This window comes from Mastigoproctus giganteus, chromosome 5, assembly GCF_048544385.1.
Source record: "Mastigoproctus giganteus isolate SK-2022 chromosome 5, ASM4854438v1, whole genome shotgun sequence".
NCBI lineage: Eukaryota > Metazoa > Arthropoda > Arachnida > Uropygi > Thelyphonidae > Mastigoproctus > Mastigoproctus giganteus.
In genome coordinates, this window is record NC_143579.1 from 4,414,586 (window position 1) to 4,441,550 (window position 26,965).

Consider the following 26,965-nt stretch of genomic DNA (forward strand, 5'->3'; position numbering starts at 1 on the left):
CAAAACATTCAGCATCTCGACCAGCTGGGTCAGTGTGACTAGAAAATGGAAGATAGCTGGAGTTGTGAACATTAAAATCACCAAGGAAAATTACCTCACTGTTAGGAAAGTTGGACTGGAGAAAGTCAAAGAGCTCCAAGTGATTAGTGGAGTTGGGAGAACAGTAGAGACAACAGATGAATTTGACACAATGAAGTAGAGAGATTTTTAGATCCTTCGAGGGCATCCACCCTCTCCTTGCTCTCATATAGGCTTATAACAACACTGAGTTGTCGCCTGATTTCCTCACACTCCTTACGTCGTGCACACACAAAGACATTCCACTTGGCAATATCATGTCCCATCCCTGATAGCTCCACAATCATCAAACAAGCAGTACATTTTAAAATACTTGGTATCTTTGGAAGCAGTTTTCCTAATTTCTCGAACAATTCAGAGATTTAATTATTCAAGTTAAAAATATTTGTGTGTGCATACGTGCACACACATATATTTTTAACTTGTAATAATTAAATTATGCAATTCACATTATCATTACTACAAAATAAAAATAACATTTTAAAGCATGTGTATTTTGTACACTTCACAATGTAAATCTTACTTGGTATCTTTGTAAGCTGTTTTCCTAATTTCTCGAACAATCTGGGCAATCTGCTTGTGAGTACGAGTACCATAGAAAATCTTTGGTGCTCTTTAAAAACAAAGACAAAAAAAAAACACAGATTTAAATGTGATAAATTATAATAAATTAATTGAAAGATTAGAAACAAATTATGAATATGCTCAGACAAAACAATAAATCTGTTCAAGAATGTTCCTATATATATATATATATATATTGGGAATACATAGAACATATGGGGACCCACACTCTAATGAGCACAAACTGGAGCAGTGTGGCATTGGAGGCAAATTGCTGCTATGGATAAAGGGATGGTTGAGTGGGAGAAGACAGAGGGTGGTAATCAATGGACACTGCTCATCATGGACTAATGTTATTAGTGGAGTCCCTCAAGGTTCAGTGTTGGGTCCATTGTTGTTTTCTGCATTTATAAATGATATTGATGATGGCATATCAAGCTTAATGTCTCAATGTCTTGACAATGATATACAGGAATTTTTCTAGCAGGGATAAGGAGGTGATTATCCCCTTGTATAAGGCAACGGTCAGGCCAGACCTTGAGTACTGTATATAATAGGTTTGGAGGCCTCATTTTAAGAAGTATGTACAGCTGCTGGAATGAGTACAGAGAAGGGCAACATTAGTGAATGGAACAAAGGGTTGCTCTTATGAAGAAAGGCTTAAGTTTTTGCAAATTACTGTGTCTGGAGACTATGCACCTGCAAGGTGATCTGATTGAGGTGTATAAGGCCTTGAATGGTTTGAGCATGCTGAATGCTGATGGGATTCTTCCTCTTGCTCGGAATAATCCCCTGAGAGGGCATAAATTCAAATTGAAGAAAGACAGATATAGGATAGATGTGCGGAAGTTTGCCTTTAGCCAGCAGGTAGTTGGTTGATGGAACAGACTTCCATCCTTTGTTGTTGAAGTTGACAGCCTAAATAAATTTAAGGCTGAGCTGGACAGGTATTTGGAACGAATGGAGGGGTGAAATGGGAGTGTTTTTTCTTTTTCTTTTTTTTTGGCTGATGCATAAGCTCGCTTTCTTGCATCATATGCCTCTACTAATGTTAATGCTAATATTATTCAGTAGTGAGAGGCTATAAATGGCATTAGCTGAGCACTGCTGGATAACATTAACCATATAGACAAAAACACATTTAACATTGATTGCAAAACATTATCCAAGCTGCCTCGATTACATTGAGAATAGCTGATTAAAATTGATATCAAGTGGATTTTTTGATACCATGTATCTTCTGTTGTGGTTTAATTGACACAAAACATTGCTGTCTACAATGTATTTGGAGAAATTCTACAGACAAAAATACTGATACCTCACAGACTTAGCTGCTTTGGTCCTTAACACATATTGCATTACTTAATCAAGTGCATATGCCTCTGCTGATGTCAAAACAAAGAAGTACATAAAAAACATGTACTGAACTAATGATGTAATTAATTATTATTATTATCATCATTAGCCATATGATGCAAGAAAGCCTAAGGTTTTTTCTGCACCAGCCAAAAAAAAAATTAATTTCTGAGTTACCCTGAGAGAGAGAAAGTGAGAACAAGAGTCAGAAGTAGAAGGGAATCACTAAGGAAGAGAAGAATGTTGATATCCAGCTCAGGACACTGGGTGTGCCAAGCCCATACTCACCAGATGTGAGCCCTTGGGGTTAATTAAACACTTATGTGAAGTATCTTTTGTAGTGGCTTAATTAGCATGAAATATGACTCCTACCACTTATTTGGAGAAAAGTGGGCTTAAATCCCATCTATGACTGGAAAAATTCTTTAAGGACTCGTCAATCAGGGTTGTAGTAGTTAGTCTATTTCAGGTGGAGAGAGCAAGGTCCCCCCATGAGTTATTTCTGTTTTTCCTGCCCACACAACATGCAAATTGGCCTGACAACACACAGTGTCTTTTATATGGACAAAAGACACAAATTTATCATATTTGGGCTAGTCATATGTTATGGGGATGGGAAGTAGATAATGACTATAAAAAGATGTAGAACTGCTTCCTTGCTCAGAGCTGTGATTCTGTGGTAATAAGCTATTGCCATGTTGCACCACGTATACTTGATGATTTGTTCTGATTGACACCATTGATTGATTGATTGATTTGGTAGTTGTTGGCGCATCGGCTTCTGTGGCCATATTGCACCTCCCAAGGTTTTTGCAGTACTTTGATCCAAGCCCGAGGCGGGAATCAAACCCGCGACCTTTGGGTTGCCGGGCAGGTACTTTACCCACTCGGCTAGCCCAGTCGGCTCTGATTGACACCAAAAATTTACACTTTGTCTTTTCAGTTTGCTTCAGTTCTTCCTTATTATTGGGATAACCTTATTTAAGGTCAGTTGTACAACCTTCTTTGCTGAACTGCCTTTAAAAAAGGTCTGTCTTTATTGCTCACATCAGGGTAACCATAGTTATCTTCCTGATTTAGCAGACATGACAGAAAAGCAAGTTTCTGGAATCTTCACAGGGGCAGTGCTTCTGTGATGAAATGGTCACTGTGGTTCATCTAACTTTTTTCTCTTGTGTCTTCTTGCTTAGTGGACATTTGTGTTTACGCAGTAGGTTGGCACAGTGGGGAATGGGGTTTCTTTGCACGATTTAAGGCAGCAGTTGTGCCATATATTGTAGAATACTGTGTCGTTACACTTCCAAGAGCGAGAGCAGCCTCTCAATTTTTGCAAGTTTGCATCTCTTTAGCATTATTTGTTGTACTTTGCATCAATTCTTATAGATGGTATAACACTGCTTAATTATGTAACATTATTTATAATCTTCAAAATTCTTAGGAACTTGAAAAGACATTCCAGTTTATCTAGGAATAATAAATATTTATTATTCTGTGATATTGCACTGTTATTCTTTCTCTTTTGTCCTGTTTGCTTTCTTTATATGAAAAATCATATCAGTTGTTTGTAATCTTATGAATCTAATAGTTTTCAATTTTATTTGAATAGCAATTTGATATGGTTAGGCATTAACACTTTCATACTGATATGTAAATTTTTTAAGCAGTTCTGCTTTGTATTAGACAAAGCAAAACTGCTTAAAAAATTACTTTAAATTTTTTCCACATAAAATTTGCAGTAAAATACCTATCAAAATATACATACATATGTAAATATGCAAATTTTTATGTATAAGTTATTATTATTTTTTTAAATTAAATAAATTTTTTTTTCAAGCTACTTAAAGTCTTTTTCTTAATACATTATAACAGAATTTATTTAATTTTATCTTACGTTCGATTATCTGGAAAATTTTGCTGTATGGAAAAGGTCTGACATTAATTCTTCCGGATAACTGCTGCTCTACTGTATTTGTAAACCCCATCACCAACCATACCTTGATGGAATTAATTGTCTATATCTTATACTGCAATTAAAGATTCTGTTCTAATCATTGGAATATGTTGCCTCCACTGGTAATTAAGGCAGGTGGTGTGGGGGAATTCATAGGGCCAGGTGGGCAGGAGCAGCAGTGTGTAGCACACGCTTCTTGATTAGACTGGGGTTCAAGCCCGTGACCACCAAATACGGAGGGTGCGGAAATGTCAGGGAATGACCACACCGCATGCATATCCCTGGAGCAATATGGCCTTAGTTACTAATGCTCCTAAAAAAAAACCAAATAACAATAATAACAATTCATAGGCAATTTGAATTGGTACATATGGGGCAGGTTTCTTTTGTTTTGTTAAAATAAATATTCCTTCAACTGATGAACCATCTAAATTAAGTCTATTAAAATAAATGAATAAATTAAAATACTCGAAAGCTTTAAAGTAAAATAAAATACTGTATACAATTAAACTGAAATTAAAATACAATCAATAAATACAGGGTAAAAATAAACTATCTGTACAAAACAATAGAAGAGAGAAAACGTTTAATCAACAAAGAGGCACATCGCCTTGAAAGCTCCATGATATATATTTTATCAGTTTTAGTTTTTTGCATGTTTTATCGCTTTTATTCTTTCTTTTGTACAAATAATTTATTTTTACTGTATATAGTATATTACAAATGTACTTTACTGTAATATTTCCATGTATTTTAATTTACTCATTTATTTTAATAAACTAAATTTAACTGGTCCATCAGTTGAGGCAATATTTATTTTAACATGATTGTCCCTGGGGCACTTCTCTAATATGAGGGTTCACCCCCCTCCATCAGAGCTTGCTTTTCTTGTGCCATATGTTTAATATTAATATGTCTTACAGCCCTAGAATGTTTACAGGATTGTGCATGCCCACAGCAGTCTTCCCCCCGCCAAAGGATGTCACTGACTGCTTTGTAGCTTGTAACTCATGAAAAAAAGAACGATATCATTTTTGGTAATATTACTTGGCTTTTATTTAGCCAGGAGTTTATTTAGCATCACTAGATTTTTTTATGCTGCACTAGTGTAACTCTCACCCATTTCAATATGGACAGGGAAAAAAGTTTGTGTAACCTTGTACTTATATTTGCTATTCATATTATAATTTGTTTGTCACAATAAGCATGATGGTAATTTCTCCAGTGGGGAGAATGAGATTGAAACTTATACTTAAAAAAAAACAATCCTCTACATAATGCATGTCATCTTGACCTTCTGTTAATCCTCCACACTTTCATGGTGTCTGACATTAGCATTAGTAAAGGCATATGATGGAAGAAAGCAAGTTTATATAGCATCAGACATGTGCACTGTTTCACTCGTCTCCCCCACCAGAATTTGGGAGTGTATCATATCTTCCCATTTGCTTTTTCTGTCAATTTTATCCATGTGATGACACAGTATTTTCTGTTTCTGATTTATTTATTATAGATTTAGAAGGATTGTTTACCTGGTATTTAAAGAGGGTTCATTTAATATGATCAGATGTCCTAGAACTGAACATACAGACAAGAGCATATATATTTTTTGTAATCACTTAGAGTATACACCATCTCATCCACCTACCCAGCCCTGAAAGGGAGAGTACGGTTGTTTTTTGAAAACTGAATTATTGATGGAAGTTGAGAAATAACAGGAGAATAAGGAAAAACAGATAAAACACAAGAAATTTTAAGTGATGAGAAATGGAATAAATTATGTAAGTCTTGATAATTAAGATACACAAAAAAAAACTAAAAAATTTTTTTTTATAAAATGAAAAAAAAACCCCAAAAACATTCATTAATACGTGTACAGGCGGGCCTCGATTAACGCGATTAATTCATCCCGCGAGCGCATTGCGCAAAGCGGAAACGCGTTAATCGAATATCATAAGCAATAGGAAAAATTATAATTGGTCCTTGACCTTCTGGAATGTCCATAAAGAATTTTAAAAATACCTTTTAAATAACTTTTTAACTGTATATAATGTAAAAGATAATGAAAATAATTATGGAATTAAATGCTTATTGCATAAAACAGCGGTTCTTAAACTGTGCGCTGCGGAATATTTTAAATTTTCGAGGGAAAATTATATCTGCCTGCACAATTACCCACAGGTCCTTTTCATTCTCCACCACTCTCAGTGTAGTACCACAGAGTTGATACATTGCTCTGGGGTTGCTGTTTCCCATATGTAGCTTTACATTTGTCAATGTTAAACTTCATTTGCCACCTCTCAGCCCATCTACTCAACCTTTCCAGATCCTGTTGCAGCAGCATAGCATCAATAGTGTCCTTAACAATCCTGCCAACTTTTGTATCGTCTGCAAACTTGGACATTAAGCTTGATATACCATGATCAATATTATTTATAAATACAGAAAACAATAATGGACACAACACTGAACCCTGAGGGACTCCACTAATAACATTAGTCCATGATGAGCAGTGTCCATTGATTACCACTCTCTGTCTTCTCCCCCTCAACCACCCCTTTATCCATAGCAGCAGTTTGCCTCCAATGCCACACTGCTCCAATTTGTGCAGCAGTCTTCCATGTCCAACAGTATCAAAAGCCTTTCTAAGATCCAAGTATATAATACCAAAGTCATTCCCTGCATCCAGTTCTTTTATGACTGCATCATAGTATCCAATCAAATTGGTCAGGCAAAACTTCCCCTTAACAAAAACATGCTGTGTCTGAGCTATAACTGAAGTCTTGTGTAGATGATCCTGCAGTGCTTCTTTAACCAGTGCCTCCACTGATTTTCCTGGAACAGAAGTTAAACTCACAGGTCTATAATTACTTGTGTCAGCCTTTGATCCTCCTTTGTGAATCGGGGTCACATTTGCACATCTCCAGTCTATGGGTACCTCTGCTGAGTCCAAGGAAGCTCTCATAATTATTGCTAAGGGTTTGCTTACTTCCTTTGCTGCCTCCTTTAATATAACTGGATAGATTCCCATCCACCCCAGGTGCCTTTCTTGTGTTTATCTTCAACAATTTCTCCTCCACTTTACTCTCAGTTATTACAAGATTATCTAGCTTACTGCCAGAGTTAAATACACCTCTGGCATGGACAATTGCAAGGACACCCAAAAGAAACACACTTAAACACGAACTGCACAAAAACACAATACCCAATTGATGCGAAACTTGCCACACTAACTCACAATGAATTAGTTCAGAGTATCTAACAGCATGCTGCTAGACTACATGTGGTTGGTGTGGTCAGTCCGGAAACTTTTGGCTTGTATGTTGTACATGAAAAAACTCCTAAAAAGGTACCCAGTTATCAAATTCTATAGTCCACATACTCAAAGTCTCTCCATGAATGCCCTTCTGTCTAACTCACCAGTTGTATTATCTCTGGAACTTTTCAAAAAAGCTTAAGGCCTTATTTTAAGTGTAATCTCCATATCGGGACATAGTATTCCAAACGTGGTCTCACGATTGCCTTCATAGGGTGGAATGCCATTCTTGCTGTTTTGATTTTATGGAACGTCAGCATCTTAAGGCCAAATTTTATGATATTTTCATGGTTCAATTTGTATGCTATGGCAGAGTTATAACATCACTATTTCTACAACAGATAATGATATTATAATTGTTTGATGAATTACCATCCTTTTCACCCATCTGTAAGGCACAGAGACTTTGTTGAGACTAGTTGTGACAAAGGAGCATGGCTAAGATGACAGAGTTGGGGGAGGTAGGAAACAAATGAACTGCACCAAAATATTTCAATTATAACATTGCATCCCGGCGCCAAAATGAAAACCTGTACACATGGTCAGTTTATTGTTTTGGTGCAGATATGCAGTGTTATAATTGAGGTGTTTTCAGTTTGAATTTTATTTTCATGAATACATCACATTCATGAAAAATTTAATTTTTCATAAATGTGATAAATTTTTTTCATATAGCATTCAAGAAAAACAAAAATTAACATTACTTTAAGAACTGTTAATGACATTAAACCCATAGAATCAAAGAGCAAATACTGACTGCACCAACTGCACAAAAACACACCCAATTGATGTGAAATTAACCTGTATATTGAATGACAAAATCTTAAATACTCTTTTTAGTGGCATGGTGTGCAGGTATATCTAGAGCATGAAATTGTGAGATAACATGCAATTAAACCTGCATGGAGGTTAAATCTCTATGCAAATTTAAGTGCACATTATTTCACCAATTTCCAGTGAGAGTAATCTGTTCATGCATGCAAACAAACAAACAATAAAACTCATTACTTTTGTTTTATATCATAATCTTCTTTACAGCATTTATCAGAAACATTTGAAGGTACTGATATTGGCTGGTTAGAGTTTATCCTTATTTCTCCAGATGTCATATTTGCAGGAAAATACGGAGAAGATACTTTATCAGTAAATGATTGGTCAGAATAAGTGAATGGCGTAACACTACCTATTGGTGATGATGTAGAACCAGAAGCACAAACCTGAAATGGAATATAAAAATATGGAACATTAAAGAAAAGGAGACAGAGAGAGAAAAAAAAAAAAAAAAAATTCAAACAAACAGTAAATATGGCGTATATATTTACACTTGCAGTAAAGTAATTTTTTTTTTTTTTACTGTGTAGACTTACTTAGCATTATGTCTCTTTAACCATGGCATTTTCTGATCTGATTCAATTTTTTAATGAAAATTAACTATGAAAAAAATTACTGTTCTGCAGCATGAAATCCTTACAAGATGGGATTCATCTTTCATCACATTTATTACATCATATTTATTGACAATATACTTTTCCAAAGAATACTGTGATGCAATAAATGTTTTTACTGTTTAAATTCAAATGGCACATTTCTCTTCAAGAGCAAAAGTTTAAAACAATTCTTGGCTTTTGGGTAACAAAATATGAAAATAGTTCATCCTAAATTTTGGTAAACCTTGTTGCAATTTTACATTTTATATGTTTCTTCCAATTAAAAATAGCATCTCTGACAGTGTTATTTTTTCACACTTTGGAGAGAAAATGTAAATTATTTGCAAAATAAAGTGTTATTTTCTATCAATTAGTAATAGCAGTGGCAAATGATCAAGGACACAAACTTATACAGCATCAGCCAAACAAAAACTGCCCACATCACCTGTCCATCTCCCTCTAATGATTTGTCTAATCCTTCCTTAAATTTAAAGTCGAACATGGTACTGAAGTTTAAAGTAATTGTAACAAACAAAGAGAGGTACTTACTTGTAATGAACTTTTAATTTTTCAGTCACCCGTAAAGTTCTCTAGGTTTTTGCATGATGCATGCTTATAATATTGTAACATTTCTCACCTCAACAAGAATCTGTCTTTTCCAATTATCTTCACTGTTGCACATGATGACATCATTGCACTTGTTATGAATGAGCCAAAACAATAGAAAAATATATATTTCATAACTAGCTAAGAAATCACTGAAACAGTGACTTCTTAGTTGGTTATGAAAAAGCATATAATTTAATTTGTTGAGGTTTTAATTTGCTTATTGAAGTCTGTGCAACGTAATTTGTCTGTGTTTCATAATTTGTTGATAAAATTATTTGCCACGTATAAATGCTAATGCGGTTGGTTTTTAGGAGCATTAGTAACTTAGATCATATTGCTCCAGTGTGTACAGGTAACCCTTGTATAACACGGCAGTTAGGTTCCTACAAAATCTTGTGTAGTGAGAAAATGTGTTACACGGGACTAAGAACCAGTACAAAAAGGGAGGTTATGTTCCAAAAGCTAACAAAAATACATTTTTTTATAATTATCGGAAACTTATTTTTTATTAAAAATAGTAATAGGAGCATCATCTTAGCATTCTTAGCATTAGCATGGGCACATGATGCAAGAAAACAAGCTTATACAGCATCAGCCAAAAAAAAAAAAAAAAAAAAAAAAACCCTTCCCATTTCACTGATCCAGTCATTCCAAATATTTGTTTAGTTCTGCCTTGAATTTATTTAAGCTATCAACTTCCATAACAACAGATGGAAGTTTGTTCTAGCAATCAACTACCTGCTGGATAAAGGCAAACTTCTACACATCTATTCTACAACTGTCTTTCCTCAGTTTGAATCTATGACCCCTCAGGTTTGTAATCAATGCCATTGTCAAATCTCCAGTCCCTTAACTATTGGTAGAATGAAGACTGCACAAAAGCAAAGAAGTTAAAAAATAAAGCATGGAATTTATTTTATAGATTCCCAACCACTGCTAATCTTATCAACTACAAGAAGCTAAGGGAGCACATCTCATTCAAAGACAAGCCAAGAAACATTCTTAGATTTGGTTTGCATCTACCATAAATAGAAACACAAGAAAACTTGAAATGCCCTGAAATCTTACAGCTCATATATGAAAGAAACTTGATAGAGGTTTTTCCAAATTTGACAACGACCCTAAAAATTTACATGACATTACCAATAATGAGTTGTGAAGCTGAAAGAAACTTTTCTGAACTATCAATAATAAAAAACAAATTTTGATCAACCATGCTAGAGGAAAGTCTGAATTATCCTTTGATTCTCTCTCTATAGAAGATTATATTACAAAATTTTTGATATATGAAGAGGCGATCAAAGACTATGCAGCCAAAAAATGTAGGGAAAAAAAGCATCACGGGAAGTTAGCTTTCTTAAATACAAGCGTTCACTCTCAACCCATCATTGCCAACTGAAGACGTGGATAACGAAAGCCACTTGTTATGGCTATTGGCCTCCAGTGTTAACCATTCATTTTCAAACTTTAATATTGACAACAAAGGACGAAGACGTGCACTTCTACTTCCTTGAGCATATTTTAACTTCTGTTTTTTAAACCCCAACTTACTTACTTCCAATCTAAATTAAAATTATCATCTAGCCTATTCAAACATCAATTGCAGATTATAAATAAAAGGTGAGTACCATAATAAATTAAGCTATGCTATCATATTAAGTCAAATAGTAATAACTGAATAAAAAACTTACACTCTGTGATACATATGTCAGAAAATGTACGTTAATTTAATTTTCTTCCTCTTTATTGCTGCTAAGCACAATCACACAAGAATGTTTTCTCTGTTGCAGAATACCTTTACCTTTTCAACTTTCTTTCACAGCATCTAGATTTCTTGTATCTTCTACTCTTTAAAAAAATCAGTATTCTGGGATTGTTTGCTTTTGCTTGATAGATCTTTGTAAATTGCATGGTATGGAGCTAAGCATTTTTGAAGGTTCCTTTTGAACTTTCTGTTCCTTTAAGTCAAAGGATCTACATTCAAAAAATAAGATTCTCATTGCTCGCTAAGTTTATACCTTCCAGTATGTTTTTTAGAGTAAAATTTAGAACTTCAAAATTTTCTTCTGCGCTATGATCTGAATTGATTTGGTTTACCTCCGATTCTATTTCCAACAAATCCGCTATGCCAGCCTCTTTTTCTACCAGTAATTCGCGAACATCTTCAATAGTCATATCATCAAAACCTTCTCCTCCTACTGACTTAGCAAGTTCTACTATCGCACTGATACTGTTTGTGCCGGATCGACCATATTTCGCGAATGAACTGACTTTGGCCATACATTTTTCCAACACACATTTAATGCCGACGGTTTCACTTCTTTGAGTGATAAATATGGCAGATATAAGCTAGTCTGTAATCAAGTCAAAAAGGAGATTAGGCAGGCAATGGCAGATTATGAGAAATCTTTGGCAAAGGATGCAAAGAACGACAGCAAAGGGTTCTTTAATTATGTAAACTCTAGAAGGAAAGTGATGAATCAGATTGGACCACTTAACATAGATGGGTTGACTATTGATGATCATGCTCAGGTAGCTGATAAACTGAATCAGTATTTTACATCTACATTTACAAATGAGGACTTATTCAATGAGGGGAGTGCCAGAAGTTTATCAAACTCTAACAGGGAGCTAAGTGATTTTGTAATAACTGAGAGCAAAGTGGAGGAGAAATTGTTGAAGTTAAACATAAAAAAGGCACCTGGGGCGGATGGGATCTATCCAATTATATTAAAGGAGGCAGCAAAGGAAGTAATCAAACCCATAGCCATAATTACGAGAGCTTCCTTGGACTCAGGGGAGGCGTGCAAATGTATCACCAATTCAAAAAGGAGGTTCAGAAGGTGACAAAAAAAGTAACTATAGACCTGTAAGTTTATCTTGTGTTTCAGGGAAAGTAACGGAATCACTGGTTAAAGAAGCATTTCAGGATCATCTAGACAAGACCACAGTAATAGTTAAGACACAGCATGGGTTTGTTAAAGGGAGGTCTTGTCTAATCAATTTGATTGGATACTAATGATGAGGTCACAAAGGAACTGAATGCCAAAAATAATTTTGATATCATATACTTGGATTTCAGGAAAGCTTTTGATACTGTTGCACATGGAAGACTGCTGTACAAATTGGATTGGAATGGCATTAAGGGTAAGTTGCTACAGTGGATAAAAGGGTGTTGAGTGCGAGAAGACAGAGTGGTAATCAATGGACAGTGCTCTTTGTGGACAAATGTTATTACTGGAGTTCCCCAGGGTTTGGTGTTGGGCTAATTGTTGTTTCGTATATTTATCAATGATATTGATGAAGGTATATCAGGCTTAATGTCCAAGTTTGCAGATGATACAAAGGTTGGCGGGGTTGTTAACGACAGTAAAGATAGTATGCTACTCCAAATGGATCTAGATAAGTTGGGAAAATGGGCTGAAAAGTGGCAACTGAAGTTTAACATTGACAAATACAAAGTACTGCATATGGTTAGCAATAACCGAAGAGAAATATACCAACTGTGTGGTACTACACTCAGGGAAGTAGAAAGTGAAAAAGACCTGGGGATAATTGTGCAGTCAAATATGAAGTTTGCTTATCAGTGCAGACAGGCTGCCAGGGCAGGTCATGGAGTCTTGTCAATGATATACAGGAATTTTGATAGCATGGATAAGGTGCTGATTGTTCCCTTGTATAATGCAATGGTCAGGTCACACCTTGAGTACTGCATACATATCTTACATATCTAGAGGCTTGATTTTAGGAAGGATGTAGAGCTGCTGGAAAGTGTACAATGAAGAACAATGAGATTGGTGAATGGAACAAAGGGTTGCTGTTAACAAGAAAAGCTTAAGTTCTGAAAATTGCAGTGTCTGGAGACTAGGCACCTGAGAGGTGATTAAATTGAGGTGCATAAGGTCTTGAATGGTTTGAGTAAGCTCAATGCTGATGGGATTCTTTATCTTGCTCAGATTACTCCCCTGAGATGACATAAATTCAAATTGCTGAAAGACATTCGTAGAACAGATGTGCAGAAATTTGCCTTTAGCCAGTGGGAGGTTGATAGTTGCAACAAGCTTGTAACTGCTGTAGTGGAGGTTAACTGAAATAAGTTAAAGGCAGAACTAGACAAGCATTTATAGTGAATTGATGGGAAATAAATCGGAAGGTTTTTTTTGGCAGATTATTATTATTATTAGTTATATGGTGCAAGGAAGCCTGAGGCTTATGCTGCACCAGCCAAAAAAAAAAAAAAAATCCTGAATTACCCTGGAGAGAGAGAGAGAGAGAGAGAGAGAGAGAGAGAGAGAGAGAGAGAGAGAGAGAGAGAGAGGGGGGGGGGGAATCATCACCAAGAAAGAGAAGAATGATGATACCCAACTCAGGATCCTGGTGTGCCAAGCCCATACTCACCAGATGCTATATAAGCTTGCTTTCTTGCATCATATGCCTCTGCTAATGCTAAAATCAGTTTTGTTTTTTTTTATTAGTTACATTTGTGGCTCAATATGTATTAGTATTAGTATTAGTATTAGTAACGGCCGTATGGTGCAAGAAAGCCTATGGCTTATGCTGCACCAGCCAAAAAAAAAAAAAAAAAAAATCCGAACAAAACAATGATTAAAACAAAAATTAAATAAATAAATAATAATAATTAATAAATAAATAAAAATAATAAAATGAAATTAAAAATTAAATAAAAAGGAAATTAATCCTATCATCCTATGCGCTTCCCTTACCCGAAAGTACTATCCAGATGACCTTTGAATTTCCCCAAACTGTCGGCCTCTACCACCCATGAAGGCAACTTATTCCAGTAATTTATAACTCGCTGGCTAAAATAAAACTTCCTGCAGTCCAATCTAAACATTTCCCCGCGTAACTTCAATTTATGTCCCCTAGTTCTAGCATCATTTATAATCTTGAAAATTTTGTCCTCGTTCATTTTACTGATGCCTCTCAGAGCCTTAAACACCTCAATCAAATCTCCTCTAAGGTGTCTAGTTTCCAAACTCTGCAACCCACATATTCGAAGTCTTTCTTCATAAGGACGCCCTTTTGCCGATCTCACCAGGCGAGTTACCCTTCTTTGCACCCTTTCAAGAAGCTCGATGTCTTTCTTTAGGTGCGGTCTCCATACTTGAACACAGTATTCCAAGTGTGGTCTAACATAGGCCTTATATAATGGGATTATCACGTCCCTATCTCTACTTGCAAAAGTTCGATAGATCATCGATAGGACACCATGGGCCTTCCTTGCAACCTGTTTACAATGCTCAGAGAATTTCATGTCTGACCGTATCGTAACACCCAAGTCCCTTTCCTCCAGTACTGGGTTTAGTTGAACTCCACCAAGTGAATAAGTTATTTTGGGATTACTGTTTCCCAGGTGTAATACCTTACACTTTGTTGGATTAAAGCACAACTGCCATTTTTCTGACCATTCTTGAAGTCTATCTAGGTCTCTCTGAAGAAGCTCAGCTTGACAGTGATCATTAACTACTCTACCAATTTTAACATCATCTGCAAATTTAGACATCACGCCCTCTATCCCTTCATCAATGTCGTTTATGAAAATTAAAAACAACAGTGGTCCTAATACTGATCCTTGGGGAACCCCACTTCTTACATCAACCCAATCTGAGGAATAGCCATTTATCACAACCCTCTGCCTCCTGCCCTGAAGCCATCCTTCTATCCATCTAAGGATTTTCCCAGTGATTCCAACCTGTTCCAGCTTATAAAGCAACCGCTCATGTGGGACTGAGTCAAAAGCTTTGCTGAAATCTAAATAAACAATGTCGAAATTATTCCCTAAATCCAGCTCGTGAGTGACCCTTTCGAAATAGCGAACCAGATTTGTTAAACATGATTTTCCCTTTACAAAACCATGCTGAGTATCCTTGAGAATTTCAATTCTATCCAAATAATCCTGAATTCCACCCTTGATCAATGCCTCCATGATTTTCCCTACTACTGAAGTCAGACTGACAGGTCGATAATTTCCCACTTCACTTTTAGAGCCACCCTTATGTATGGGAGATACATTTGCACTTTTCCAATCCAAGGGAATCTCCCCAGAGTCTAGTGATGCTCGCATAACCAGCCTCAGTGGTTCAATGCACTCGCTTGCCGCCTCTCTCAAGATTATAGGGTATATTCCATCAACTCCAGGAGCCTTACTAGTCTGTAGGCTTGAAAGTTTTTTCATTAAATAATCTTGCGAAATTTCAATATCATTAATTACATATTTTTTAACTTCGCTCCCACAATTTCCCATTGCCACAAAAGGCTTTTCATTTGTAAATATCGATGCAAAATAACTGTTGAGTTCATCTGCAACGGCAGCTGGTGTATTTATTACTATCCCCTTTCCCTTACTTAAAGGTCCGATCTGGTTTGTCCTGCTCTTCTTGGCATTTATATATGTGAAGAATTCTTTATCCCCCCTCTTTGCTCTGTTTGCTAGTGATTTCTCATAAACTGCCTTTGCCTGTCGAACCTTTTCTGTGGCTCTATTACACACCACCTTGTAGCTGTTATAGGCTTCAGTACTTTTTATTGCTCTGTAACGTTTCCATGCCACCTTTTTCTGCTCAAGTAATGTGGCAACTTCACTATTCATCCAACTTGGAACCCTTCTCGTGGAGTATTTTTTTAATGGTATATACGCATTCAAGGCATCTGTGATTAATGTTTTAAAAGCGTACCACAGTTCAATTGTATTCATTCTCTGCGCGATATCTACCCAGTTAATAGAGGCCATGTAGTACCTTAAGGCATCGTAATTTCCTTTTCTGAAATTAAAACCTATTCCTTTGCCTTTTACTTCTGCTACCTCTCTCGTCATCATCCACCGTAGAACTCCGTGATCACTTCCTGCTACTGGTTCCTCTACTGTCAGCCCTGTTATGTCATCTGATTCATGTGTGATGATGAGGTCTAGGATATTCTTTTCTCTAGTACTTTCCCTGACATGTTGATACAAATAACAGTCATCTAGTTGATTTAAAAATTTTGTTCCCCATGTCGAGTTTCCTTCCCATTTACTCCAATCAATTAGAGGCAAATTGAAATCACCCATAATAAGGCATTGACGCTTACTTGCCCATTCCATTTGCATGTAGAGGCTTTTGTCATAGTCTTCACAATCACCTGGTCTGTAGATTACGCCTACTCGCATTGTACCTTTGTTTCCAACTATCTCACACCATACAGACTCTATACTAGCATGTGAAATGTCTGAATCTGGGAAAGCTATCGTCGCACTCAGGCTGCTTCTGATAAGAAGCATTACCCCACCACCCCTTTTTTCTACTCTATCCTTCCTAAATACATTATACAAGCCGTACTGAAACTCATCATCCCCAATTTCCGGGTGGCACCACGTCTCCGTAAGCCCTATTATGTCCGCGTTACTTGTTTTAACCAGCAGTTCGAATTCGCTCATTTTATTGACGACACTTCTAACGTTACTGTATAAACAATTAAGATTTACTGTTCTTGTATATTTAACAACCCTAACACAACCCTTGAAGTTTTTTAGGCTCTCTTCCCTGATATTAGCTACCTGCTCACGTGAAACGTCTTTGCCCCCAGAATATCTAGATAATACGTCCAGTTGGGGTAACAGATAAGAACTCTTAAGGTATGTGCAAGAGTTACATTGACCAATATTATCAGATAAACGCGTGTCAGTATTACCCACATCCCCCCTAACTAGCAGTTTCCCTGAGCCTTTAAGGTATCCTCAATAATACTGGCAAAAACTTTTGCACCACCTTTGTTTAAGTGTATCCCATCTCTACAAAACAAATTCCTTCTACCTACAAGTGTGGGCCATGCTGATAGAAATTTACCCCCTAAAGCCTTGCAGATTCCTTCAAGTCTTGAGTTAATCCACAAGGCTCTTAACATATAATCTTAACATGTGTTAATTTTGAAGTTGAAAATCATGTTTAGCCTGCTTTTATTACATGATAATGTTTTATCTTGAAAGTATTTTGAAACTGAAGAGTCCCAACATAATTGCAGGAAGTTTTATTTTAGCCAGTGAGTTATAAATTACTAGAATAAGTTGCCTACATGGGTGGTAGAGGCTGACAGTTTGGGAAATTCAAAGGTCAGCTGGATAATTACCTACAGGAGGAGGGAAATGCTTAGGTTGCCCATTTCCTTTTCTCTTATTTATTAATTATTATTATTTGTAAAATAATAAGAGGAGTTTACCTCAATATAGTACGTAGAACATGGAAGTGTTCTACGTACTATATTGAGGTAAACTCCTCATTATTTTACAAATATTAATATCAATGTAGAACATATTGAGTATTACAGCTCTGATTCATACTATCTAATTATTATTATGTATTTTTTTATTTTCTTCTTATTATTATTTTATTCTATATTTATTCTATTATTTTATTCTTATTTTATTTTGTTTATTTTTTGTTATTTTATTATTTTTTTTTTGGCTGGTGCAGCATAAGCCATAGGCTTTCTTGCACCATGTGGCTAATACTAATACAAGTTGACTGTACAAAATCAAGTCTAAGAAAATATAACTTCTACTTACTCCTCTTGTGATCGTGTTTATTTTCCAATAAAATATATTTTTAGATTTTAAGACACGTGGTATTTCTGGACATAAAACTTCAATCTATGCAAAATTATTCTGGAATCTGTATTTGCTTATTGGAAAAGGACAAACCCCATCTATTACATGCCCATTTTTGTGATAATTAGAGTTATATTCTACACTTTCCTAAGAACAAGGCTGCAAAATTCGTAAATAAAACTGCTCTGTATGCTACAAGTACGCTTATTATCAGACAAATCAATGCATTCATACCATGAGATGTCATTACTCACATTTTTAGAGGAAGGACTCCTAAATCTCTTTGGCGGCTGAAAATCACTGTCATCTTCAACATCAATAAAATTTATTCCTCTGTTTTTCTTTTGTTGGTGGAAACCTGAAAATATAAACCCAATTTACAAAGTTAGTAACTTAAAATAATAACTATTAGTTTACTGTCTAAAGCTGAGCAGTTGGATACTACACTTATAAACAGCAGGGCAAAGAAATTGTTAGTCAAGACAAAGATATTGCTTATCCTGCTATTAAAAAAAAAAAAAATAAATAAAAATAGCACACAACAGAAACATGAATTATGGCATGCACATTTTTATATAATATGTTACAGATAGGTTCCATAAATTGTCAATACTTACCCCATTTTTCAAACTCATTTTTATCAATGCATATTATGCTATGATCAGTAGACAACCATATTAAATTAAAGATTACTGAAATAATATATATACAAGCAATATTGTTTAGTTTTCCATAACGAATTTTTCAATGGTGTGGGGGGGTGGATCTTCTTGTATTGGGCTGAATTTTTAAAGAATGAATGTAAGGTCTATTTATAATCTGTAACTGCTGATCAGATTAAGAGTCCGAAATATTCGGACTCGTGGACCTTCACACACGTGTGAATAGCACGAATCACATTGGTTAACGGTAATAATCTTGTTGCGATGTGCCTATTTTAAAGTATAAGAGAGTGGATATTGTTTTAACTTGTTTGACAATTGTCTTCTCTTTTTGGTCTATCATTGCTCTATATATATGGGTTTAGTTTGGGGTAGGTTGATGTGCATCAGCTGCACTTGGCTCTTCCTTGATAGCAGTTAGCAGACTATGTGAATTGAAGACAAGTTTAGTTTTATATAATATCACATAATTTAACAATCCTTTAATAGGGTTATATACTTAAAGATTTCATATTACATTAACAGGATCAGTTTGATGTGAGCGTCGGGTCAAGATTTCCTACAATAAAGGTATGATATTGATCTTATATTTAAACAATAGCATATATATATATATATATATATATATATATATATACAGAAATAAACTATTAATAAGAAAACAAACACATCAAGATTAATTCTCTGTGTCTACAACAGTGTTCTACAATAAGTGACAATAACAGATAAAGTTACATTAACTATATAAATTCCAATTACTCAATGTTAGGACTTATGTCCATAAAATGCTGGCTGTGTTCCTGTGATAAAGTATGTTGATAATGGTAAACAATTACAACAGTAAACATCCACCTGTTTACTGTTGTACTTGTTTATCTGTTGCAATAAAAGTTACAACGAAGTTTTAAATTATTCTGCCACAGTGATCTACAGAGTATTATTAATTAGGAGTTGGCTGTGGTCTGATGTAATGAACCCAGCTACAGGCATAAAAAATGCACAGCTAACTGTTACAGTTTATCTGCTGCAACAAAATGGACCAGTTACAATAAAGTTGTAAATTCCGCAGAGTATAAAGGAATATTTATTTATTCAGAAAATATTGACTCAAAGAGGTAACTACCATTAGGGGTAAAGGGAAGGGTTATTGCTTCCGTAAAGGCGACTACGATGGACTGAGACAGTATTTAAATTCTATACAGTGGGACCAACTGATGATGTTACCAACAGCAAATTCAAAATGGGAAGCATTCAAAGAACTTATCTTGGAAGCTACTAGGCTTTGCATACCAACTAAGAAATATTGTTCAAGGTTTAGGCCAAAATGGATGTCAGATGAACTAATGAGGTATATGGCAGAGAAGAAAAATGCATGGGATACTTACAAATCAACACATGACACAGAAGCCTATGATAGATACAAGTTGATATGCAACCAAGTTACAAAGGAGGTTAGGCAGGCGAAGGCAGATTACGAGAAATCCTTGGCAAGGGATGCAAAGAAAAACAGCAAAGAGTTCTTTACTTATGTAAACTCTAGAAGGAAGGGGATGAATCAGATTGGTCCACTTGATATTGATGGGTCAACTATTGATGATCCTGCTCAGGTAGCTAACAAACTAAATGAATATTTTGCATCGACATTCACACATGAGGAGTTATTCAGCGAGGGGAATGCCAGAGGTGTATTCAACTCTAGCAGTAAACTACAGAATCTTGAAATAACTGGGAGTAAAGTGGAGGAGAAACTGTTGAAGATAAACACAAGAAAGGCACCCGGGGTGGATGGGATCTATCCAGTTATATTAAAGGAGGCAGCAAAGGAAGTAAGCAAACCCTTAGCCATAATTATGAGAGCTTCCTTGGACTCAGGGGAGGTACCCATAGACTGGAAATGTGCAAATGTGACCCCAATTCACAAAGGAGGATCAAAGGCTGACACAAGTAATTATAGACCTGTGAGCTTAACTTCTGTTCCAGGAAAATTAATGGAGGCACTGGTTAAAGAAGCACTGCAGGATCATTTAGACAAGACTTCAGTTATAGCTCAGACACAGCATGGTTTTGTTAAGGGGAAGTCTTGCCTGACCAATTTGATTGGATACTATGATGCAGTCACAAAGGAACTGGATGCAGGGAATAACTTTGATATTATATACTTGGATCTTAGAAAGGCTTTTGATACTGTTGCACATGGAAGACTGCTACACAATTTGGAGCAGTGTGACATTGGAGGCAAATTGCTGCTATGGGTAAAAGGGTGGTTGAGGGGGAGAAGACAGAGAGTGGTAATCAATTGACACTGCTCATCATGGACTAATGTTATTAGTGAAGTCCCTCAGGGCTCAGTGTTGGGTCCATTATTGTTTTCTGTATTTATAAATGATATTGATGATGGTATATCAAGCTTAATGTCCAAGTTTGCAAACGATACAAAGGTTGGCAGGGTTGTCAAGGACACTACTGACACTATGCTGCTGCAACAGGATCTGGAAAGGTTGAGCAGATGGGCTGAGAAGTGGCAAATGAAGTTTAACATTGACAAATGTAAAGTACTACACATGGGAAACAGCAACACCAGAGCAACGTATCAACTCTGTGGTACTACACTGACAGTGGTAGAGAATGAAAGGGACTTGGGGGTGGTTGTGCAGGCAGATATGAAGTTCTCTGAGCAGAGCAGATGGGCTGCAAGAGTAGCTCATGGAGTATTGTCAATGATATACAAGAATTTTTCCAGCAGGGATAAGGAGGTGATTATTCCATTGTATAAGGCAATGGTCAGGCCACACCTAGAGTACTGTATACAGGTCTGGAGGCCTCATTTCAAGAAGGATGTAGAGCTGCTGGAACGAGTACAGCGAAGGGCAACAAAATTAGTGAATGGAACAAAGGGGAACTCTTATGAAGAAAGGCTTAAGTTTTGCAAATTACAGTGTCTGGAGACTAGGCACCAGCGAGGTGATCTGATAGAGGTGTATAAGGCCTTGAATGGCTTAAGCATGCTCAATGCTGATGGGATTCTTCCTCTAGCTCAGAAAAATCACCTGAGAGGGCATAAATTCAAATTGAGGAAAGACAGATGTAGGATATACCTTTAGCCAGCGGGTGGTTGGTTGGTTGGTGGAACAGACTTCCATCCCTTGTGGTGGAGGTTGATAGCCTAAATAAGTTTAAGGCTCAGCTGGACAGGTATTTTGAATGAACAGAGGGGTGAAGTGGAAGTGGGTTTTTTTTTTTTTTTAGGGCTGATGCTGCATAAGCTTGCTTTCTTGCATCAAATGCCTCTGCTAATGCTAATGCTAATACTAAAGAATAAAGTAGAAGTTGTGAAGTTATCACTAAAAGTAGCTCAAGCTTTGCACTCTAGGAAAAAAGTCAATAATGGTTTAAAGATCAAATTAGAATAAGAAGTAAAGCTTCTTTTGGTCTGTAACATATCATGTAGTCTTTGTGGAAAACAATTTTTATCATTTATGACACGTATTGATGAATTTTTGATAACAGGCATAAGGAGGTGATTATCTCGTTATACAAAGCAATGGTCAGACCACATCTCAGTACAGCAAACAAGCCCGGAAAAGCACTAGATTGAAATATCCAAGCAAAACTGGGGATATTTGCTTTGTCTCCTTAGCTACAGAAACAATGAAAATTCAAAATGAATATTAAATGCCAAATCCAAAAATTCAACTGATACCAAACAAATTCTCAAAAACAGCAGATTTTCTTTGCCACAGGCCTCAATTTCATCACAACACCTTGCTAAATGAAAAGGGCATTTTGATAATGGTTTTAATATCACTATTGGGCTTGGTTGAGATGTAGTAGTAGTAGTAGTAGTAATAATAGAGGCATGTGATGCAAAAAAGCAAGTATATGAGATTATGTAGGGGGGGGGAAAAAACCATTCCCTCTAAAAGTTTGTCCAGTTCCTCCTTGAATTTATTTAGGCTATCAACTTCGACAAATGGCAGATGGAAGTTTGTTTCCAGCAGTTAACCATCTGCTGGCTAAAGGCAAATTTCTGCATATCCATTCTACAATTGCATTTCCTCAATTTGAATTTATGCCCTCTCAGGTTCGTAATCTGAGCAAGCAGAAGAATCCCATCAGAATTCAGAGTGCTCAACCCATTCAAGTCCTTACACACCTCAATCAGATCACCTCGCAGACACTGCAATTTGCAGAACTTAAACCTTTCTTGGTAAGAGGACCCTCTTCATTCCTTTCACCAATCTTGTTGCCCTTCTCTGTACACACTCAAGTAACTCTACATCCGTCCTAAAATGAGGCCTCCAGATCTCAAAGTGTGGGCCTTATACAAAGGGATAATCACCTCTTTTTCCCTGCTAGCAAAATTCCTGTATATCATTGACAATACCCCATGACCTGCTCTGGCAGCCTGTCTGCATTGCTTCAAATCTGACTTCAAATTTGCACAATCATTCCCAGGTCTTTTTCATTTTCTACCACCCTAAGTGTAGTACCACACAGTTGGTAGGTTCCTCTGGGATTACTTCTACCCATATTTTTTTTTTTTTTTTTTTTTTTGGTGGTAGTTGTTGCCGCATCGGCTTCTGTGGCCATAGTGCACCTCCCAAGGTTTTTGCAGTACTTTGAACCAAGCCCGAGGCGGGATTCGAACCAGCGACCTTTGGGTTGCCAGGCAGGCACTTTACCAACCTGGCTAGCCCGGTCGGCACTTCTAACCATATGCACTACTTTGGATTTGTCAGTGTTAAAACTTCAGTTGCCACTTCTCAGCCCATCTGCCCAACTTTTCGAGATCCTGTTGCAGTAGCATACTGTAATTAGTGTCATTAACAACCCTGTGGTATCATCTGCAAACTTGGACATTAAGCCTGATATACCTTCATCAAAATTATTGATAAATTTCCAAAACAACAATAGACCCAACACACTGAATCTTGGGGGACTCCACTAATAACATTAGTCCACAAAGAGCAGTGTCCATTGATTACCACGCTGTCTTATCCCACTCAACCATCCTTTTATCTATTGTAGCAATCTGCTTTTAATGCCATATTGCTCCAATTTGAACAGTAGTTTTCCATGTGCAACAGCATCAAAAGCTTTCCTGAAAGCCAAGTATATGATGTCAAAATTATTTTTTGTATCCATTTCCTTTGTGACCATAGTATCCAATATGCATCCACAGTATCCAATGAAATTGGTCAGACAAGACTTCCACTTAACAAACCCATGCTCTGTCTGAATTATTACTGCAGTCTTGTTGACATCTATATAAAACGTAGGAATTATAGATAACTGGATGTTTGTAGTAATGCATAAATTAATTAATAATTAATTGTAACAATTTGTTTTTCTGTCCTTTAGTACAGCCAAGTATTGTCTGATGTGTTCCAGCAAGTTACCTGAAGCATGACCTAATCGTATGGTACATTTAGAGAGAAAAATTTCATAGTTTGTCTTAATTATTCATATATATATAAAAAAAAAATTAAATAATTTTTCATCCTTCTGGAGAAACAATTTAATTCTCCATATTTAAAAATTTTAATTTTTTTTCATTCTTTTTTGCCTTGCTTGAAAGATGTCCTGCCCTAAGGTTGCAGCTGAGGTAGCTGTTGCCTTAATCTAGCCTTGTTTGTAATACTACAGTCTATCCACAAATGTCTGAGACACTTGTGGACCTGTTTAATTTTTGCTGCTATAAAAATGTTATCAATGCAAATTTTAGTGTGCACTGGCATCTCAACATTATAACAGATCCTAGTGATTTTATTTTGGGACAACAATAAACTCACTGCATCTTAATTTTTAACTGCAGACTTAGTTTTATGATTAAAAATAGGTTAGTTTCAGTCACTGTGAGATTATTTTAACACTTTATACTTTCGATTATTTTGGATATGCTATATGCAAGGCATGAAAAGTGGATGCCAGCACTAACCTTCCAAAGATGGGTTACATACCTCGAGCAGAGAGAGTCTTCCCCATAGAAGCAGTTTCATTACACACTGGTTTGGTCTGTGGTGAGACTGATGCCAAAACATTCACCTCATGTCCAGTGGATACCATTTTTGGTGAATCACAGTTTGGAATACCTGCAAAGTAATTTTGTTACAGAAAAACAGGATGTAACTTGTTGCAGTAAAGTAGAATGTCACAATTTATAGTAGCACAAGTCAAAAAAGTCATAATGTACAAAGAAAACAGGTCCAGAAATGTTGAGATATTTGCGGACCTGTTTGACTTGTACTACTATAAAAAAATGTTAACAATGTAAATTTCAGTGTACACCAACTGGGATTTTAAAATCATAACAGTGCCTAGTAATTTTATTTTAGGGACAAAAAAAAAAAAACTCACTGCATCTTCATTTCTAACAGCAGACAAGCAGAGCGCTTCTACCAGCCTCATCAATAAAAATAGATTTAGTTATGTTGCTGTGAGATTACTTTGATACTTTGGATATGTGGCATGCAATACATGAGAACTAAGGGGTAGCACAAAGTTTCCAAAGAGAGATTACATGCTTGGAACAGATATAGTGTGACCCACAGAAGCAATTCATTATTAACTGATTCGGCTTGTGGTGATACCGATGCCAAAATATTCACCTTACTTCCAACAGATACCATTTTTGGTAAATCAGAGATTAGCATTAGCAGAGGCATGTGATGCAAGAAAGAAAGCTTATATAGTATCAGCCAAAAAAAAAAAAAAAAAACCTTCCCGTTTCACCCATCCATTCACTCAAAAAGTTTGTCTAGTTCAGCCTTGAATTTATTAAGCTGTCAAGTTCCACAACGACAAATGGAAGCTTGTTCCAGCAATCAACCACCTGCTGGCAAATTTCCTCACATCTATTCTACAACTCTCTTCTCCATTTTGAATTTATCCCCCCCCCCTCAGGTGCGGAATCTGAGCGAGAGGAAGAATCCCATCAGCATTGAGCTTGCTCAAACCATTCAAAGCCTTATATACCTCAATCAGATCACCATGCAGGTGCCTCGTCTCCAGACTCTGCAATTTGCAGAACGTGAGCCTTTCTTGATAACAGCAACCCTTTGTTCCACTCACTAATCTCACTAATCCTTTTCTGTATTCGTTCCAGCAGCTGTACATCTTTTCTAAAATGAGGCCTTCAGACCTGTATGTAGTACTCGAGGTGCGGCCTGACCATTGCCTTATACAAGGAGATAATCACCTCCTTATCCCTACAACCAAATTTCCTATATATCATTGACAAGACCCCATGAGCTACTCTTGCAGCCTTTTTGCACTGCTCAGAAAACTTCATATCTGACTGAACAATTACTCCCAGGTCTTTTTCATTTTCTACCACCTTAAGTGTAGTACCACACAGTTGGTACGTTTCTCTGGGGTTACTTCTACCCATATGCAGTACTTTGCATTTGTCAAGGTTAAACTTCAGTTGCCACTTCTTAGCCCATCTGCCCAAATTATCTAGATCCTGTTGCAGTAGCACACTGCCATTACTGTCATTAACAACCCTGCCAACCTTTGTATCATCTGCAAACTTCGACATTAAGCCTGATATACCTTCATTAATATCGTTGATAAATATACAAAACAACAGTGGACCTAACACCGAACCCTGTGGGACCCCACTAATAACATTAGTCCAAGAAGAGCAGCACCCATTGATTACCACCCACTGTCTTCTCCGACTTAACCATCCTTTTATCCATTGTAGCAACTTATCCTTAATACCATTCTGCTCCAATTTGTACAATAGTCTTCCATGTGCAACAGTGCCAAAAGCTTTCCTGAAATCCAAAAATATGATATCAAAATTATTTTTTGCATCCAGTTCCTTTGTAACCACATCATAATATCCTATCAAATTTGTCAGACAAGACTTTCCCTTAACAAACCCATGCTGTGTCTGAATTATTGCTGCAGTCTTGTCTAGATGATCCTGCAATGCATCTTTAACCAGTGACTCCATTATTTTACCAGGAAAAGAAGTTAAACTAACTGGTCTGTAATTATCTGTTACAAATAAGAGGAACAGATTATGTGCACAGACTGTGGGAGGTGCTAAATAAGTTAAATGGTCTAGAGGCTATATGACTAGATCACAGAACATAAAGGAAGTCAAGGTAATTTCCCATGTTCTGCTGTTGCAGAGCATTACTGGACAGAGCAGCATGCTAATCTCAATCTACATTCTAATACTAAGATTTTGAACCATACACAACTATCGATTTTGTTCATGGTTGGAAGTACTCCATTTATGTCTGGTGAGTCCAAATGGTAATCGCAACAGAGGGACCACCTATTATTGAGACCCCTATCCTCAAGTGGATGAGCATTGGAGAACAACTTATAATGGGAACGTATGGATCATTCTGTTTCTTCCAGAGACTGACTAGTAGGTATTTC

The 26,965-nt window shown here is 36.4% G+C and overlaps 1 protein-coding gene across 1 annotated transcript in view; it reads right to left on the reverse strand.

The window, feature by feature from the left end:
* LOC150085137 (Fanconi anemia group J protein homolog) overlaps positions 1-26,965 on the reverse strand; it is a 331,818-nt gene that overhangs the window by 220,662 nt on the left and 84,191 nt on the right. Inside the window, exons 5-8 of the mRNA XM_090373843.1 lie at positions 24,526-24,657; positions 18,158-18,261; positions 8,274-8,482; positions 602-691 (exon numbers count right to left, since the gene is read on the reverse strand). Coding sequence (XP_090229969.1) covers positions 602-691; positions 8,274-8,482; positions 18,158-18,261; positions 24,526-24,657 — 535 coding nt within the window. The remainder of the gene's footprint in view (positions 1-601; positions 692-8,273; positions 8,483-18,157; positions 18,262-24,525; positions 24,658-26,965) is intronic.